The sequence below is a fragment of the Aspergillus caelatus genome, assembly GCF_009193585.1.
Source record: "Aspergillus caelatus strain CBS 763.97 unplaced genomic scaffold BDV27scaffold_99, whole genome shotgun sequence".
In the NCBI taxonomy this organism is placed as follows: domain Eukaryota; kingdom Fungi; phylum Ascomycota; class Eurotiomycetes; order Eurotiales; family Aspergillaceae; genus Aspergillus; species Aspergillus caelatus.
In genome coordinates, this window is record NW_022475362.1 from 98,113 (window position 1) to 117,154 (window position 19,042).

The 19,042-nt window shown below is 46.5% G+C and overlaps 6 protein-coding genes across 6 annotated transcripts; 5 read left to right on the plus strand and 1 right to left on the minus strand.

The window, feature by feature from the left end:
- Positions 1–107: 107 nt before the first annotated feature.
- On the plus strand, positions 108–1,297 carry BDV27DRAFT_158261 (NAD(P)H-dependent flavin oxidoreductase; the record flags this gene model as incomplete). The annotated part of the gene is made up of 3 exons (XM_032072650.1): positions 108–126; positions 197–455; positions 511–1,297. The coding sequence occupies 3 exons, from the start codon at positions 108–110 to the stop codon at positions 1,295–1,297; spliced, it is 1,065 nt and encodes a 354-aa protein (XP_031927113.1).
- A 5,833-nt stretch (positions 1,298–7,130) lies between these two features.
- Positions 7,131–7,735, plus strand: BDV27DRAFT_145654 (uncharacterized protein; the record flags this gene model as incomplete). The annotated part of the gene is made up of 2 exons (XM_032070442.1): positions 7,131–7,249; positions 7,303–7,735. 2 exons carry the CDS (start codon positions 7,131–7,133, stop codon positions 7,733–7,735), a joined length of 552 nt encoding a protein of 183 aa, XP_031927114.1.
- A 1,296-nt stretch (positions 7,736–9,031) lies between these two features.
- On the plus strand, positions 9,032–9,479 carry BDV27DRAFT_158263 (uncharacterized protein; the record flags this gene model as incomplete). The annotated part of the gene is made up of 2 exons (XM_032072651.1): positions 9,032–9,373; positions 9,426–9,479. 2 exons carry the CDS (start codon positions 9,032–9,034, stop codon positions 9,477–9,479), a joined length of 396 nt encoding a protein of 131 aa, XP_031927115.1.
- A 465-nt stretch (positions 9,480–9,944) lies between these two features.
- BDV27DRAFT_172624 (oxygenase MpaB family protein) lies at positions 9,945–10,823 on the minus strand (the record flags this gene model as incomplete). The annotated part of the gene is made up of 1 exon (XM_032075911.1): positions 9,945–10,823. The coding sequence occupies one exon, from the start codon at positions 10,821–10,823 to the stop codon at positions 9,945–9,947; it is 879 nt and encodes a 292-aa protein (XP_031927116.1).
- Positions 10,824–11,562: 739 nt separating this feature from the next.
- BDV27DRAFT_158265 (DUF3712 domain-containing protein) lies at positions 11,563–13,042 on the plus strand (the record flags this gene model as incomplete). The annotated part of the gene is made up of 4 exons (XM_032072652.1): positions 11,563–11,807; positions 11,863–12,284; positions 12,335–12,459; positions 12,509–13,042. 4 exons carry the CDS (start codon positions 11,563–11,565, stop codon positions 13,040–13,042), a joined length of 1,326 nt encoding a protein of 441 aa, XP_031927117.1.
- A 1,882-nt stretch (positions 13,043–14,924) lies between these two features.
- Positions 14,925–15,934, plus strand: BDV27DRAFT_172626 (5'-methylthioadenosine/S-adenosylhomocysteine nucleosidase family protein; the record flags this gene model as incomplete). Its single annotated transcript, XM_032075912.1, has 2 exons — positions 14,925–15,292; positions 15,340–15,934. The coding sequence occupies 2 exons, from the start codon at positions 14,925–14,927 to the stop codon at positions 15,932–15,934; spliced, it is 963 nt and encodes a 320-aa protein (XP_031927118.1).
- Positions 15,935–19,042: the final 3,108 nt, after the last annotated feature.

A 19,042-nucleotide genomic window follows, 5' to 3' on the forward strand; every position in this document is an offset into this window, starting at 1 on the left:
ATTTCCACGGCCGAAGTCTGCGAGAGTATTTATGAATAGCAAAAGGCGCCTGAGTAGTATGAATGGCAGTGAAAGTACTTGTTATAATAACGATCATATACACCATCATGGCAACCCCCCAAGCTTGTAAGCCGCAAATGCCTATGTTCCCTAATAATTGAAAAGATGAAAAGTACTAACGCAAAACATGGAGCAGCACTAAAGACCTCAGCAACTGAACTACTCGGCATCAAGCACCCAGTAGTGTTGGCCGGCATGTTCGCAGTCGCATCACCCAAATTGGCCGCCTCCGTCACCAACGCTGGAGGCCTAGGCGTTATTGGAGGAGTCCTATACACACCTGAAGCTCTTCGGGAGGCCCTGGTGGAACTAAAGAGCCACCTTGTGGATAAGCACGCCCCTTTCGGAGTGGACCTGCTCATCCCCAAGCTGGGGGCTGACGCAAGAAAAACCAAGTTTGTTTTGTATCAAAACGGACCGTCAACGGCGATCGCTGACTTTAGATTGTAGCTATGACTATTCCCACGGCAAGTTGGATGAGCTCATTGAGATTATCATCGAAAGTGGAGCCAAGTTGTTCGTGTCCGCCGTGGGATTGCCGCCCAAACATGTGGTGGACCGACTTCACAGGGGCGGTGTTCTCTACATGAACATGGTGGGGCACCCAACCCACGCTCAAAAGGCAATAGACAATGGCGCGGACCTGATTTGCGCCCAAGGAGGCGAGGGAGGTGGCCACACAGGTGATATTCCTACGGTGATCCTGATCCCTGCCGTAGCAAAGGCCATCAAAGGCCAGCGCAGCACGTTCACGGGCAAGGAAATTGTCTTGATTGCCGCCGGAGGTCTCTACAATGGCCAGTCCCTTGCTGCGTCTCTGATGCTTGGAGCATCAGCTGTTTGGATCGGAACTCGCTTTATCCTGGCAGAAGAGTCCGGGGCTTCGGCATACCACCAGAAGGCGGTGCAACAGACGAAATTCGGCGAGATTATTCGGACAACGATATTCTCTGGGCGGCCAATGCATACCCGTGCCTCGCCTTACGTTCATCGGTGGGAGGAAGAGCGCAGGCAGGAGTTGCTTGAGCTTCAGAGCAAGGGTATTATCGCGGTCCAGCATGATCTTGAGACCAAGCCAAACGACGAGGAGGTCCTTGAGAATGCTCATCCCGTCATCATGGGTAAGGTTGCAGCCGTCGTCAACGAAATTCTACCTGCAAAGAAGATCGTTGAGGGTATGGTAGAAGAAGCTTATCAGCAACTGGCTCTGGGGCAAACTATGATGAGCAAGATCTGAGAAAGGACTTAAGGGTGGACCCTTGATTTTTTTTTTTTTTTTTTTTTACCGATTGCACATGTATTCAGACTTTGCCCGATAAGTATTAAAACCACTTGCGTCGGCATGTGGCCATATCTCGACGCAACCGGTGTCTCAAGATAGGGTCAGGATGTACGATAGATCCTCAATGCCACTCAGAATAAAACAATATCAGTAAAGTCTGTTATATCGTATTTCCCTTCTCTCCTTGAATTTCAAGGTTTTTGGGTCATTGGATATGTTTGCTGAGGAATTAGGCTGAATTGCCGCTGGCGACATGTACGAAGCGAGCAGATGAGAAGCAGCCTCGTCGCACACCAGCCACGTCAGGTGGACTAGAAATTTGTGTAGATGGATACCTGACGAGTTTCTATTATATATAATTAAACTGACACATGTTACTACAGTTATGGTATATATATGCTACTGTTCCTGCTAGAGTGCGAACATCATGGACCAATTGTCATCCATTTGAATAGGATCTGATTTACGTACGGACTGAAATGAAGGAAAAAAACAAATAAAGTCGCTTTGGATCAACCTATTGCGCAGAATCAATAACTTAAGATCAATAACACGACAAGTTAATGGGTGGCTTCACAGACAGCAGGAACCATGATTGTGGTTATTCTACTTTCCAAGCCAGGTAACAAAACCAGGTGACCGGACAAGCATCTTTCTTTCCATGTACTAATCACCTAGCAACCTAACTACCATGTGTGTCAGGAGTGCCAATTTAGTCTCTGTAAGTTCACCATCACGGCTACTACTTTGTTTATTGTCAAGCAGGCAAAGCATGGGAGGTGGTAGATCGTGAGGTTAGGAGATGGGAGTTGGCGCTCAATTAATTCCTCGAGTAAGGGCATAAGGTCCGAGAGGAAAGAGGTGTCCCAAGGTAGCTTCTGCATCAGTATCAGAAGGCTGTCCAGAATCTGAACACATGCTCCCAAAGTCATCTACCAAAAAGTCAACATTTCAATAACTGTCGCTTTTGGCCTTGTATTTACACGAGAAACGATTATGGCGATAAACCTACAAAACTCTTCTAATCCATTTATTCGTCGCTATGTCTCAGTCAATCCAATCGAAGTTTCTGCCGTCTGAGTCTTGTCCTTGGTAAGGTCGTTTCCTCCCTACCCTCCGGGGACAAGTTCTCGGACACCAAGTTTGCAGTGGTTGATTGCACGACGAATATCTGTTCGCAGTCATCGCCGCGCGTAACGGACGCGGCAGGCGCTCTCAGTCGGGTGCGGCTTTTGTAATTAGATCTAGGTAAAGATATCTTTACTATATCAATAGGTTACTCTTTATAGATTATAGACAGGTTTGCTATATAATGAGTATATCTGTAAAGTCTTATTGATTGAGGTTAGTGTATTTGTGATATCTCTTAGGATTACTTATTTTTTAGTCGAATCAAGGCCCTCAAAGCAACCATGGTTATTCAAGTCGTTGCCAGTAACTTGTTGCTGACTGGGAGGATAATTAAATGTAAATTATGCTCAACCCTGTGACTGTTTGCAGATTTCTTCTTCTTCTTTTTTCTTTATTTTTTTAACTTATTCTTCTTTGTAGGACCACCTAAGTATAGGCTTTTAAAGAAGGGCCGGGGAAACAGAGATCATATACTGAACAGGTATCTTAGTCTTGACTCCGGCTTACGCCGAATAAACTTTCTGATATTATCCAATCTCTGTTAACTACCGGATTCTTCGGTGACTAGTAAGGCCATTTACTGTATTGTCAGTCTCTAATTCTAATGCCCATTACTGCACGGCTCCACCAACTGCTCCTGTAATGGTGGTGTCAACCGTCACTGTTGCCTTTGTCTCCTGAAAGCGCCGGTTGACTCCCGAATGAAACAGAAAATGACTGTACATTTCAAACAAAGGCTTCGTGAATATTGGTATACGCCGAGACACCACTGACCCATCAAACCGACAGATAAGATATAAATTGGTCCTTCTCAACTGTTCTGAGACGCCTTCCTCAAGTCATTCTTTCCTTCGCCTTCTACACAAGTGCTTCATTCATTTCATTTTGTCAAGTCAGTTCTTGTTTCACATACTTGGTGGTGACCTGTGACCATGGGGCGAGGAGGATACGATACCACCGGTCTTGAAACACCAAAGCCCAAGCCACCCAAGCCCGATCCAAAGCCCAATCCAACACAGCCCTCCAACTAAATGCCATGGGGGTACCGGTTAACTACATTATTCTATCTTGTTTTGAGCGAAAAGTCTGTGGGTTTAATGGCGCCATGGTCTGCAGAGTTCCATGTCAATGAAGTTGACCTTCTTTGTAAGATCATGAACCCCACATCATAGATGCACCTCGTCAACGAGTGGATATATATATACCCTGAGGCGGTCGACGAAAAGCTGAGTTCGCGACGAAGAAACGGCAAGCAAGTCGATGGATACAGCAATTGTGGAAGTCAAAGCCATACTGCGGTCAATCTTCTCGGCCGCTCACTCCCTATCAAAACCTGTTTCATAAGGACACGACACCGCGATAAGCCATTTCTGTTCTATATGGCGGTGGTTCACATGGCTCCAAAGAAACGAAAGGATGTCTTTCAACCTTTCCTTCATGTCGTCGACACTTTTGTGTGGAACAGCTCAGGCTGTGGCGATATCGCTGAACCTCCAACGGCATTAGTTGCAACCAATAGGTTGCTCGGATAGGATAGAAGGACAAGGGAATGTCCTTTGGCTTATGTCGTTATTCTTTCTTTCGGGCAGAGCATCACCCCTAACGGGCGATGATCTCAGAGTGAGCTGATTATACAGCGCACATGATGTTCGACTCAAAACTAGGGATTCTGTTGTTGCCCTCGCTGCCGGCACTCGGTACAATAACGCAACTCTGGGATACGTTATTTAGAGCTCGACTTGTTCGTTCACGACAAACACCATGTGGTGGCGGCTCATAAAGAATGTAATACCGTCGAGGACGACTTTCGGCCCCTGGTTCCCCTATTAACGAATGAGGCAGCCAGACGTATTGACCTTCCTTTGCTTTGACGAGGCTTCACACGACCCCTCGGACGGGCTGTTCGACACGCATGAGTGGTGGACCGCATCTTCGATACTTTCATCCCACCATAGCAAAATACATATCCTACGGTATCCATAGTCAGTAAATGACGTAAAGGGGCTATTTTACAATACGCATCTCCCGTTATTGCCCGAGGCCTACAGCGACATTTTCAAAATCCCATCCAACTTGACAAAACTGTTGATTGGTATGCATGGGATAGAAAGAAGAATTATTGATTGAGCCAGCCTCACAATATTTGCAATTCTGTCAACCGGTGCAGATGTGCATTCTGAAATAGCCTCTCAATTCATCTGCTGTCTATCAATTGCATCAAGCACAACTTAGGCGACCAATGCCTATCTTCAACCACACACAACACATTCGACGAAAAGAGCTACGTCGCCCATGGTGAGCCTGGGTATCAATAGCTGTACGGCGATATGCACCTCTTAATCGCTATTGACCAATACTTAGCCACAACTTTCCTACCAGACTTGTGGTCCCATCTGCAGTGTTCTACTATCTGCGCTGGATACTGCTGGTGATTCATCTCACAGCTCCTTAGACTGCACAACTGATATTAAGAGGATATGAAGAGCGGCTCGACGCAGTGCTCCTGAATCAAGTGGGCACGAACAAGCGACGAAATACCCAAGCACATTGAACCCAGAAAACGTCATGCCATCAGTTCTGTGCTTGTGAATATACTCCGGGACACTATCCTGATGTTGATTAACTGAGCGAGCGTCAACCAGATAGTTGCTGTAATCAAAAAAGGCCAATGAATCCTATAAGGACAGGATGGTAAATGAGCACAATGAAGTACCGGGCCGATACCGACTTAGATCGAGAAATCCATACCACAGCCGATCAAGGGCTCTTAGGTCATCAGGAGGTTCAGAGTGAAAAGGTGGAAACTAGACGCTGTTCGTCGAACATATTGCTCTCTGGCTCGTACACTAGCTTATCTGCAGAATAGTAGATTTTCGAAGCCCAGAAGCACTATATGTCTGTTCGACAAATGCACAACGCCACCCAGTTATCAATGGTTCACGTTCTGACTGTGAAAATTCTCACCAGCTACATCGAGGCAGTTAAAAAATACTGCAGAAGAGTCGTGGTCACGGACAGGAAGACCTGACATCGTTTGTATTTGAGCTGCAGCTCTTCAAGCGCTCGGGCGATTCCGCCCACCCGAACAAGGTTTTCAACCAACCTCTTCCTCATATTTTCAAGATTTATCTAGAAACATATCTTTATTATTAAATGGAGTGATGTGGATGTTCTGTTTTCCTCCTGCGGATTTTACTCTATTGCATCGTAACGAGCTTTAGACAGGTTTTTCTGATTTCTTGTACAATATCAATTAAGTTTATCGAATAAGGCTCAGTATTGGCAGACACCTGGCTATGCATCGCGCTGGCAACGGCACTGGGACTTTAAAATCAGTAGAAGACGGGAAAACATAAGGAAGGGCAAAAGAATTGGCATAAGATTCTGCAGGACGTGTCATTATCCGTTTGATATCTATAGACATGATTCTCTACATCTCATATCTGATTTAGGTTCTTTTGACAACCAAAACGCAAGATTCACTGAGATGAGATGGGCGATTATAGTTCTTTATCATAGCAACCCACCCTTATCAAAAGAGTATCACCCAACCAGTGAGGCACCGGCAAGGAAATAATTCGCGACTCAACGACATGGAAATGTGTAAAAGAACGAGACCCTTTCCTAAGCCAATCAGGATGTGACATTTTCCATTCGAAGTTCGCAAGTGACAAAATTCTCAAAGACCATTAATGTTAATAGTGCAAGACAGCAAGGGTCGAAAGCCAGCCATACGCCGACTTCGAGAGTGGTGATAAGTAATCGGCCCAGCCGACGATCATTATTCCAAGCATCGCTTCCCCAAATTATACGTCCTGCGACCAGAAGCTCTCGGGCCGCGGAACTTTACTAGCGCTGGCAGCTTTCGAGGTGCAGTGTGCCGGCCGAGCAATAGTTGCTCTAAATCCTATCTCGGTCTTCTAGAGGTTGATTCTATGCGACTAGCTTCGAAAATCCCCGTTTATTTTTCTTTTGCTTTAGAGAGCTTCTGTAGATCTGTTAGACCCTGGCTTTCTATCACCCATTTAAGCATATATTAAGTAACTAGGTTGATCTTACCTTTTGGTGCTTGACTTTTGGATCGAAGCAGGAACATGCTTGGTTGCATCTGGTGCATATTCAAACCACATATAGAACACTAGGAACGGGAAGAAGTCCATTCTGCGTAAAGGTAACAATTCAAACAGTCACATATTGACGCTGTAGGGGAAGGGACCCTTTATCAATCAAACAAAAAAGGGCCATCTCGCCCAATCGCCCCAAAAAATAGACAGATGCCTCACATACAGAACACAAGACTGCAAGCTGTAACAGAATCAGAGACTGACTGTCGGGCTAACACTGAGGATGAAACAAAATACACTGAAAAATAGGACCTGGGAACGGATTCCAGATTCCAGACCGTCGTAGCGTAGAGGAGAAAGTTAGGGCCATTCACTTATTACTCGGCTCAACGACGATCATTGACACAGACTCTCCACTCCGGATCTCGGGTACAAGTTGAGTTGAACTTTCGCATAAGATGAATTATTACTCCGCCCTGCCAGGCACATGAAAGAGTCGAGTTTCACTATTTAACTTTCCCCAATCGCCCATCGTCTCATCTCATCATATTTGCCCACCCAGTCCCTTTTGTCTATCAAACCAAGTCGCAAAAATGAAGTTCGTGTGGTTGCTCGCTGCCCTTTCTGCTACGGTGCTGGCAGCGCCCGAAAAGCGCGATGCTGCGCCGACATCGACCGAGTCGGTCAATTGGTCTGCGCTTGGTCAAGCCTTGTATGTCTCTTTGTTTTGATGTTTACCAGAGTTGAAAGTGCTAACAAAGACAGGAAATCGATCACGCTTACGATGCCTACAGGGTCGGCCAACTTGGATAACATCTCTCCGCCTCCACGTTCCCTTATCCCGGAGATCATTAAGAATGTGCCTCCCTCGGCGCTGGCTCAGCTGGTGGTTCCCGCTCAGCGAAGTGCCCTTGCCAGCGAGATTGATGCCGGGACCACCCCCTCATGGTACCTGGCACTCCCCACTGACGTCAAAAGCTACATGGCCGAGGTGAAGAAGGAAATGTCCGACGGTGCATTGACAGCCACGACGGGCAAGTACGCCCCTGCAAAGGCTACCGCCGAGAGCACGAAAGACGGTGGCGCATCGTCCACAACATCATCAGGAATGGGAGCGGCAGCAGCTAAGCCGACCGGTGGGTTGGTCATGGGTGGGATGGGGGCCTTGGGGGTGCTCGGGGTAGCATTGGCGTTGTGATCGACATGAATTTATGACCGAAGTGAGATGATAAGCTATGGAAATGACGGAATTGTTTATTTTTTTTCTTGGGTCTCTACATAGTAGTTTCAATTGCAACCCTGGCGGTGGCGTTTGTGGTCCCTGTGATTAGTGTCGTATTAGATTAATTGACCAAGTGGAATACGACAGACTGGCTGCAAGCACAGACTAAACAAGCTTCGGGTGGGGATACAGAGTGGGACTTTTAATATGTTCGGCCGGACATGCGGTGCCTGATAGTACGTATGTCCCTAGGATTTAATCATATGAAAGCGGATATCGACTCCGAACGGGTTCTCTCTGATCGGGACCTACCCCATATTCGAAATTTTTTGGTGTCGATTGGGGGCCCTACTAAAATTAGGCTAGGGTTGTCGGTTCCGAATGGACTCCACCGTTGATACGAATCGATATGTTAATCGCAGTGCAACGGTGTTTTGAGGGTTTTCACCACCAACAGATCGATAAAGGTTAGAGATCAGATCAAAAAGTATCACATGTATCTCTCGGCCCGAGTGCGAAAAAGGAAACCATCGCGATGCCATATAAATTGGAGGATCTGATTGGACGACTTGAGGGGTATTCCCCGAAGTGATCGACAGTTGCAGGAGTTAGCGAAGCCCTAATCCCATGCGGGGTTGTCTGGAGTCTCCAGTTCTTGCCCAGCCCCGAATGATACTATCACCGAATCCTTGCGAAGATTAATTCGTAGAATGATTTGGTAGCGAAAGAGGGGTATAACAGCCATTGACTCATACGAAACCGGTGTAGAGGCAAATTCACATGGACGGGGTTTTCTTTCTGGGAAAGCTGGATCTTCCAGGCGGGAAGAACCCTACTTGAGCCTCGGGTGGAAGCAACAAGCGGGCATCAACGCGAAACAACGACTAGAGTAAAAGGCAATCGACGATCTCAAAGTCCAGACCGGGATTTGAGAACAACTAACACCTGTCGAATCAGAGGCTAGATTCAACCGTGCGTAGTATTTGCCATCCAGACATGGATACACTTTTAGGTAGCATATCCTCTCTGTCCAGACTTTAGTATGGGGCACCAGCTGGAAATTTGGAACGCCATAGATTAAGGTGCAGGCGGGGTTGCCTTTGTTTCGTATTCATAGAAAAAAACAAGTTTGTCGGACTCCATAGCTACATATAAGTTTGGGCAACCACAGTAGTCGGTAATCTTTTCCACAGATCAGCATCTCTCTTCAAGATCTCGTACACTCCAGAAGTCATTCGTTCAGACCCTGAATATCATTCAACAAGCACAAAAATGCGTTTCTTCAAGTACCTTGTTTTTGCCGCCCCTCTCGCCCTTGCGACTCCGAGACCCAACCCGGTAGCAGCTCCTGCGCCTGATGGTGGTCTCCTCTCGGAATTGCCTGCGCTCATCGACGCGGTCAAGGACCTCTTGAGCACAGAAACTCTCAATGACATCCAAACCATCGTCAAGGGTGGTGCAGTCCTTCTGGGCGGAGACACTCCCAAGAACCTACAGAAACTTCTTTCGACTGAGAACATCGATAAACTGAATGGTATCGTTGATAATGCCGACAGTCTCTTGACACCGAAATTTGTCAACGAGACAACAACTCTGATTGACGCTGCGTCACCGGTAAGCTGGCATCGAACACATGATTATGAGTGAATATTAATAATTTTCCTAGCTCGTGGATAATGTCTCGAAACTATTGGCTGGACTACTGGGATCCTTGGTTTAATAATGTTACGAAAGCAGCACTTTTGATGCCTAGATGGTTATCATAGGCTTTATGTTCTTATGCGAATGCCCTACATGCCTAGATGGATTTTTGGACTCCTAGGGTTTCTTTTTTCTTTTTAATTATTCATATAGCGATCTAGAGACATGAAATGTATGTTTTATTTTTTATTTTTTATTTTTTTCCGTCTCTCACTTCTTATCCCAGTCTAGTTTCGTATCCCTGTAATGTGCCGCGCATAGTTCATTTGGCCTTATCGTTCAAATTAAATCGACAGGGATTCCAGAGCAAAACAAGACATTTAGCTCATTATTAATCTGTAGGTTATATTAAATCGTGACGCACGTGCATGGCAGAGATTTTGACTCCAGTTTGTCTCATTAATTTCATTCAGATCCTGCTCCAAGCACGATTGGATGATGTGGGCGCGCTACGACAAAAGATAAGAACACAAGTACCAAATATCTACACAACATTCAAATGCTTTCGTAATTCTTGCAAATAATAGCGCAGTGGATATCCCCGTGTAGAGGTCGGTAATGCAGGGTACACCGCTACCGAGAACCCCATGGTGGTCCGATACAATCCCCGAGTGCTAAATGTCGACTTAAGTCCGTAAGCCTCTCTAATACGTGGTGGTAACATCTCAATCGTAAGGACCCGCAGAAACGGTTTCATAACCGACACCCAGCGCGGGTAATCGGTGCGGTGCAGAAGGTCCTGAGCAAATTTGTGTGCGTCTGCTGTGACGGTCAACTGCTCGATTTGGTCGTCCCAGTACTTCCAGAATGCCTGTCGGTTCTCAGGCCAAGTACCCGACGGTAGGCCCATGGAATGCATGAGGACTGTAAACTCTGCGTATGCCTTCTCGGCTGTAGTGTAGTTGACGAGGCCGTAGACGCGCTGGTAGAAATCGGTCGCGGTCGCGTAGAGTGTCGCTGCGACCCAGAGCTGGGTCGGTCGGTGGGAGGAGAAGTTCTCACTCCCCCGGAGAGGTGGTTGTCCTTGGTTGATGAGGTCCAACAGAGTCTTCTTTTCTTCTCGTGTGCCAAACACCAGACAAGCGATGTAGCTGAGATTTGCCTGGAGGGCGTCGGCTAGCTCTGTCGCTAGGTTGCTGCTGTTGCCGTTGCTGGCATTATGGGTATCACTAGTTCGATTTCTGATTCCGGGGAAGGCCGCCTGGAGTAACAGAGCGGATCCTGATCCAGCAAATAGAATGCCTTCTTGCAGGATCTGGGGAAGGATTTCGAGTTGATCGAGGGCTTCCAGTAGACTCGAATCGGACGAGGCCGATTGTGTCTGGGAAATCTGGTCTGGGGATTTCTTCTCATCGAACGACATGATGACTATACGTTTGATGGAGAATAAAAAGGGGGACGTTTGGCTTTTTCTTGTTGAAGGTCGGAGATTTTGCACGGGTTGTCGCGGGTGTTTTGCGCGATGGACGACTTAGGGTTACAAGGTCACCGACGACTCATTGACAACAACACATGCGTCTGAAGTACGACAACCTCGCCTCCAGAGGCTTGTCATACATCAACTCGCCTATCTTTGCCCTTTATCATGTAAATCAGGCCCCAGTGACCCCAGTGACCCTCTTTTTTTACTCACTTCCCCCGCATCTCAAAGAGGCAATAAATCCGTACCCAAGTTTTAATCTCTGGAGCAGGTGGATCCACCACCTGCTCCGAAGCTTAGGTCCCCTGCTAACAACCGCGGTTTCTCAATAGTTCGTGCCGATCCTCATCCAACTTCCGCATGTGAACTCGTGTGTCTAAAATGAGGTCGCCATCATTGGCCCCGACGCGCCACTCACTGCGATCGACAGTGTCGCATTGTCGATCCATGCGGAGTGAAGGTACCCAGGTCAAAACCGGGCTTTCTGCGGAATTAACCCCTTGGTGTTCGAACCCCCGAAGGCGAAAATAACTAGGACAGCACATCTGAACATTAATCTACTCAGTGGCCATATATTAAATCATACACGCCTCGACCATATATTTTCATTCCCCCCCCCCTCCCCCCTCCAAGTCCGACGTGTCCACCCCTGCTCCCCGTGGACAGCGATTGGGTATAAGCCATGGAAGAGAAGCAATCCTATCTCGGCTCCAAAGCCGCCAAATATGCCCTGGGCATCCATCGCGGTCCTCTTCCCCAAGACGATGGCGAAGGCGTCGCAATCGAACATGTCGAGACGGCAAACACCATCTCGTTAGAGAAAAGGGAGAAGACGAGGGCTGAGCGAGCACGCCGCCACTGGGCTCGATTTTGGTGCTGCTACATTTTTTGGAGCATTATCTTCCTAGTGGTTTTCTTGCCCGTTTTGTAGGTGCTCCACTTTCACCCCAACTACGTTTCAGATTTTGACTAATTTTTGCAGCTTCACGGTCATCATCCCGGCCATTGCCCAAAGAGTGCTCGATAATGCGTCGCTCGTCGTCACCGAGACGAGCGTCATGCAGCCGCGGCCGGATTCGATTATGCTTAGTTTGAAGACTGCTCTGAAACTGCCCATCGGTGTTCCTGTGCGCATCGAGCCCATAGCGATCAGTCTATTCAACCGCAAGGAAAAGGGCAACGGTACCTGGGCCAAGGTGTACCTTGATGGAGCAACGATCGACGGGAACACCACCCTAGGAATCGACAACCAATTCACCCCGTTGAACGTAGAGCAATGGAAAAAATACGTCCACAGCGTGGTCTTCGAGAAGAACGCCCCGCTATCGCTCAACGGTAAAACCACCGCATACCTCGGCAAACTGAAGAATCATGTCACCATGGATAAAGACGTGAAGCAAAATAGTATGTTCATGATGGCCCATACTCCAAGAATAGACTAACCAACGTACCAGCTCTCGGCTCGTTCGCTGGCTTCTCCGTCGCGGACCCCCAACTCCTTCTCCCTCCGAGAAAGGACGGGACCAACCTCATTGCCAACGCCACCCTGCCCAACCCATCGGTCATGACCTTGGAAATCGTACGTCGCATCCAAACGAAACTCAATAGAGACTTACTAACAGAAACAGGGAACAACGATCCTGGACCTCAAAAGTGGAGACCTCGTCATCGGCAACGCAACCATCGACAACCTCATCCTCAAGCCAGGCAACCACTCATCCCCGATCCACGGCATTATGGACCTCAAGGTCTTAATCAAGAACCTCGTACCGATCCTGCAGACCCAGGCCAGCTCCCTCAAGAACGGCTACCTCACCCTCGACACCGTCGGTAAATCTGTCGTCTACGACGGCGTCGAGGTCCCCTACTACACCGAAGTAATGAGAAACCTAACCATGACGGCGCAAGTGCCCCTCGGCGGCCTGATCACGAACACGCTACGCGGCCTCCTCCACAACGACGACGGAACCAATATTTTCGCCAATCTCACCGACAACTCAGACACGAATAGCAGTGGTGGCGGCGGCGGTTTACTCAGTAATTTGCTCGGGGATTCCAACAAGGGCTTGAGTAATCTGTTGACTAGCCGCGCCGTGGATGAACTCTTGAATAATCCCGAAAAGCGCTCGTCTATGATTAATGTCCTAGAGGGCTTCCTATAGATGATGATTTTCATGACGCACGCGGCCGCGATTAATGTACCTGGCCGTGTCAGCGATGTCAAGTGGCGTTTGGTTTTAGATATGATTTGATTTATGATGATAACCCTATTGCGATGTGCTTAGTTAATGATATCCTGGCTACGATAATTTAGATGCCCAATATACGCATTACATAACTTATACTCTTTGCTATTAATCAGCTGGTCTAATTATAGTCGATCACGAAAATTCTTCTCCGGTAGTACACCTGGTGTTTATCCACAAGTCTGCCCAGGTTCGAACATGTGGTTTCCGAGCTTTCCGGTATCTACCTTTCGGTCAATATATCAGGTTCTATGTCCGTTCCTAAAACAGCAATACTAGAGATACCTCAAGATATTGCAACCCACGTTACATCGTCTTCAATTGGGAGCGAGATTCCAAAAATACATCGTCCGACTTGCCACCCACCAACGACTCCAGTGGAGCACCCGCTAAACTTTCTCCAGGAGTTCTGGTTTGCGTACTTTGATGTCCAAGTTAAAGCAGGGACGATAACCCAACAAGACGCACAACAATAAAGTCACCGTCTTTCTTTACTAAAAAGGGCTATCGATAGCTCTATTTCCTCCTAAGCTAATGCATCTCTTTCTCATTTCTCACTCAAAAATGCTTGAGTTGCTGCTTAATCAGTGGAGAATTTCTTTTGGTGTCCGGAACGATGGAGGTGGAGCGTTCTAGCCAATGAAAATGCACATACACCTGTGTGTGGATTTAATAAGAAGCCCTAGGTGCCCCTTTCTTGCGGGGCCAATTAAATAGTTTGGTGACCTTGGGTAGTATCCGTTTGCTCAACGGTCCCATAATTGGGGCAGGGTTTTACCAAGCATCGGTGGGCCTGTTGGATATAACGCGATCCTAGCATATTTGGTTTTATTTTCATGGCTTGGAGGACTTTACTTTGTTTGAAGTCAATTGTATCCCTGGATTAAACTCGAATCTGGCTGTACAGCCGCAAGATCACTCATGTTTCAGAGCCGCTTCTAGCAGCAAGCACACGACGGCGGATATGTTGCGTCTATATAGATCGCAAACATTGTTCATGCTCGTGTCCTTGCTCTCTTCAAGGTACCCGATAAAAGTCAATATGCATTGCATGACCACTTTAGGAGGATTGTACTCAGAAGAGTCACTGCCGAATATTGTGGCAGCAGTCAGCTTAGATTAAGAGCGTTAGGGTGGCTTCACCCTTAAGGCCTTTGTTACCATTAATCAAAATTGACAAGCCCTCCCTTCCATGGCCGATCATTATACAACTGTTCACTCTCTCGCACTGTGCTATCTAGGCTTGCTCTCTAACTATGGCCAGGAACATCTTCAAGAGGTCTCTCTGAGGCACTACACGTTTGTTGTTGATGAGGAACGTATCAGGTGATATATATTTATCAAGACATTTCTCCAGGTAGCGTCCTTGCTACTCTGTCTGTGCTATAAGACCTTCCTTCCTGGCTCTATCTCTACCAAATAGGAACATGATTTTCCCGTCTATGAGAAATTCGGACTGAGAAATTGGTCCATATGGAATTTCATAAGATGTTTCTACCAAGACATTTGAGTAGGTGGCTTTAACAGAATAATCGGTAATTTTTTCTAGGATTTACTTTGAAAAAAAAAAAAAAAAAAAGCCCCAAAATTATGGTTGCAATACAAGTGTTCTGCCACCTCTACTGTATTTTACTTTAATGAGGCTGAGCACAGGCAAGCTTTGGATAGCAAGATCAGAACGCTCAGCCTCGTGGTATTTATTTTCCCCCGCGAAAACTCGTGATCACTACATTTCAGATAAATACCACACAGCCGCCACATTTATTATGAAGCTGAGGTCAAAATATAACCAGCCAACATGAAGGCTTCTCCTTATCCAAACGACGAATATACAGTCCGATGGATATCTGCCTTGAATGAAGAGCTGATGGTGGCCATGGCTATGCTGGATGAGGAGCATGGGAGGCCTCAATCGACACCTCGAGACGACACCAACGCATATCATTTGGGCAAGATCGGCGAACACAATGTTGCGATGGCTTGTCTATCGGGAGCACAATTGGATACTGGCCCAGCTGCAATTGTGGCAGAAAACATGCGCCGCACGTTCAAGAACATTAGGTTCGCCTTCCTGGTGGGAATCGGAGGAGGTGTTCCAAATAAAAAGAAGGACATCCGTCTGGGCGATGTTGTGGCCAGCTATCCTACTGGACCTACACCGGAATTGTACAATACGACTACGGGAAGCTGAAGAATAACGGTCATGTGCAGAGGAAAGACTGGTTCTGCGCACCACCTCGCAAAATTCTGGCTGCAGTTGACCTTCTAAAGGCATACCACGCGAGACCCAAGAAGCCAGTAAACAACATGCTGAGCATTGTCGAGGAGTTGGGTGAGGAATACGCATATCCAGAAGAAGATGTAGCTCTTGATCTATTGTATCAGGCGGATTACGAGCACGGTCCCGAAGCTGAAGCTTGCGATTTCTGCGACAGAAAAGCTCTGATTCCACGAAACACCCGCAAGCTTCAGTACAGGCCATACGTACATTATGGTATTATTGCATCTGGGAATATGGTCATCAAGAGCGGTATCGAAAGGGACAAGATTGACCAACGTTACGAGAACTCGATATTCTGCTTCGAAATGGAAGCGGCGGTTTTGATGAATAAATTCCCTTGCCTTGTTATCCGAGGAATCAGTGACTACTCCGATTCCCATAAAAATGATCAGTGGCGAAAGCGCGCAATTGCCGTGGCGTCAGCATATGCGAAAGAACTCCTCTTACTGATCGAGCCATCCGATGTGGAATTATTAACCCCTATAGTCGCTCGTGTGCTAGATACCGGTATGCGCTTACATGACTAAATGCTATACTTCCTAGAAAGCTGCTGACCTTTATATACAGTCTCCCAAAATATAAGAAAGATTGATGAGAGTACAGCTTCAAATACGACACTGCTGAAGAAGGCCGCAGAAGGTATGGAGAATTTTGTCATAGTCTGAATTTCTGCACACTAATGGCAGCCCAGAAACTCGCCTAAGGCGACAGCAAGATTTACAAATGCGGTGTGAAAGGTGGTTGAAACCACCAAACGTTCGAGAGACCCAACAGGACCAGATCCGAAAGAGGCTGTTGGGGACCTGTGACTGGATCTGGTCAAACCCGATATTCAGTAGATGGAAAGCAGCCCCTCTCATATCAGCTCCAGACAGACTTATGTGTATCCATGGTCCTCCCGGCTGTGGCAAAAGCATTCTGGCATCCTCGATTGTCGATTGCATGTGGAATGATAACGTATCTGCGCTATTCTTCGCATTCTCTGGCATGCACGCCAGTCAGCTAAAATCAAGTGGACTAATTCGTTCGCTTCTATGGCAGTTGGTGGAAATTGCCCCTGAAGAACAGGCTATTTCTATCCTTCACGATTTGATGCTGAGAGGGCAACCTACAACCTCTGACATGTGGATAGCCTTCGACACTATAGCTGCATTAGTCTCGAAACCAGTTTACTGAATTGTTGATGGTGTCGATGAGAGTGTGGATAAAGTCATCGAACTACTTCAGAGGGTCCTTAGTTTCCTTGACGCTCGTTTTAACTTTCATTTCATTTTACTTGGCCGGCAGCATGCATTTCAAGGAATGAACTCCATCTGCCATAAAATGGAGATGAAACCTACTTTGACGAAAGGTGACATTGACAGGGTTATTGAAGATGGGATTGATCAATGCGATATCCTTCGTTTACCGAGTTTGCGCGAGAAAGTCTTCAGAACCCTTCGAGGCCAGTCAGAGGGAATTTTCTCTGGATCAAACTCATGCTCGGGCAGCTAAGCAAGTCACTTGGTTTGGCCGACGCACTGAAAAGGCTAAAGAACTTGCCGTGTGATCTTTAAGCAGCCTACGAAGACTTGCTTTTGGGGCTTGTTGGCAAGCTGGAGCCTGACGAATTAGAGCTTGCTCGAAAAGTCTTTGCGTTCATAAGTATCTCACAAAGGCCGTTAAGTCTAGACGAATTCCAGCATTTACTTGCTGCCCATTATCACCACCACGATCGCTGTGATCCTTGCCACAGCCAAGGCAATCAACCAGTTTCCGGAACATTTTCACACTTTTTGTCCGAGGGACGAGAGACGGATTGACTGTAACCCAGTCAGTGAGAGGAGAATTGAAACAGTCGGGGGTAAGATGGGTTTTTCGTAACGTGACGCGTTTCAATATGCATGCATGACACTAATACGAACATTATACACTGCCATTCGACTGTCCCCACTTTTGGGTAAGAATGCATGAGCTGAGCCTCGACTCGATACCAATGATTGTTCAGCGCTCGGGCCGTCGTTCAGCTATGATTAAACCTCAAAGAAACGCCGATAGCCATGTTGTGGTCTCTATTGTGAGGCTGTGCTGTAGATAGATGGTGTCAATCTTGGCTTTTCTTTTTCTTTCCTTTTCTTCCCCCCCCCTCTCTGCACCAGGGGCACATATACAACTACTACTATGCTTTTCTTCACAACACCTCGCTGCCATCATAACTCTGGATGGAAGTGGAACACAACGTATTATTCAATACTGTTAGAAAGCGGGTTGTTCAAGGCGCGACCTTGTACCATATGGTTATTTTAGCCGAGTGGGAATGACAAATACTATAGCGGTCCTAGCAGGTATATAAATCAAGATATATTCTGTACTTCTTCAAATGAAGATAAACTAGTATTTAAGTCCCTATAGGACCCTTGAAGGGTTGATTTAACAGCGGCGAGACACCAGCAATTGGTCTTGAGTGAGCATAGTCATACTAATGCTGTTGTATGGTTATTTTTGCCTTTTATTTTTTTTTTTTTTTGGGAATAGGTCGAATAGAGGTGATCTTATACTAGCTACTCTATCCACTCATTCTATAGTCGGAGGTTACTGTTACTGTTACTGACGAGAAACAGAAACCCTTTATAGCGAATTTTGTTACAATAACAGCTGGGAAATGAAGGCTAAGAGATATTCTGAATAAATGATGATGGACAGAGAATCTACAGTGTCACCTATACATCCATCCCGTGGCGGTTGACAATATACAGAGCTGAGACTCAGCATACCTTACACTCACGATAGATACTATATTCTGTGGATGTGAATATGTGCCATTATATATAGTTATTATGAGGGTGTTCTTTGGGGTTTAGTCAAACTCCCTGAAGGGAGTACCAGGTACCCTATTGCTTAGCTTATTATACTAGTATAGTTAACATATAGATTCTTGGTGTAGCATCTGTCCTATTAGTATATCGGCTCCATTACGATAAAGGACAGACAAACTTACAAAGGAATTCGATATTACTGGATAGGCAAAAGTCTATCCAACGTTGGATAGTACTCTGAAGATGTGTGTGTATACGTACAGAGAATTTTTCTAGGTATTCTTAAAGCGCCTAAGGGACATCAGGCAGCTGATATTGTATTGTATGGAAAGAAATTAGGTTCCTTTTACCTTATTCATTATATGGGACTCGGACGGCACCGTACATGGCCCAGGTATCACTCTTCTTCCTTTTATGGAAGGGTATACTCCCATAGTCGGAATTCCATAAGGAAGCTACGACAGACTCAATGCAAGACAGAGTATCGGAGAATGTGATATTTGATTGGATCGTTACATCGGCCAACAGCGTTGCAGAGTGAAGGCCTTTAGATTACCAGGACTTATTATCTACATGCATGTCAGATGTGAACTGAGAGCTCATATTCATGACAGTAGCAAGAGATGAAAGGAACCTTTAGGAAACCTTATGGCCAAGACTAGAATCTTTGTACCTTAAGCGTGCGGTTTGTCAGGGAGTATAATTATCAAAACTACAGCGCTGCTGTCTAGCCAAACAATGCATAGAAAATGAAACCGAAAGAAAATATGGCCTGGGCTTTGCTCGAAGGCACATGCAAGTGTTATGGAACATCATGAAATCTTGTAAACCAGAAAAAAA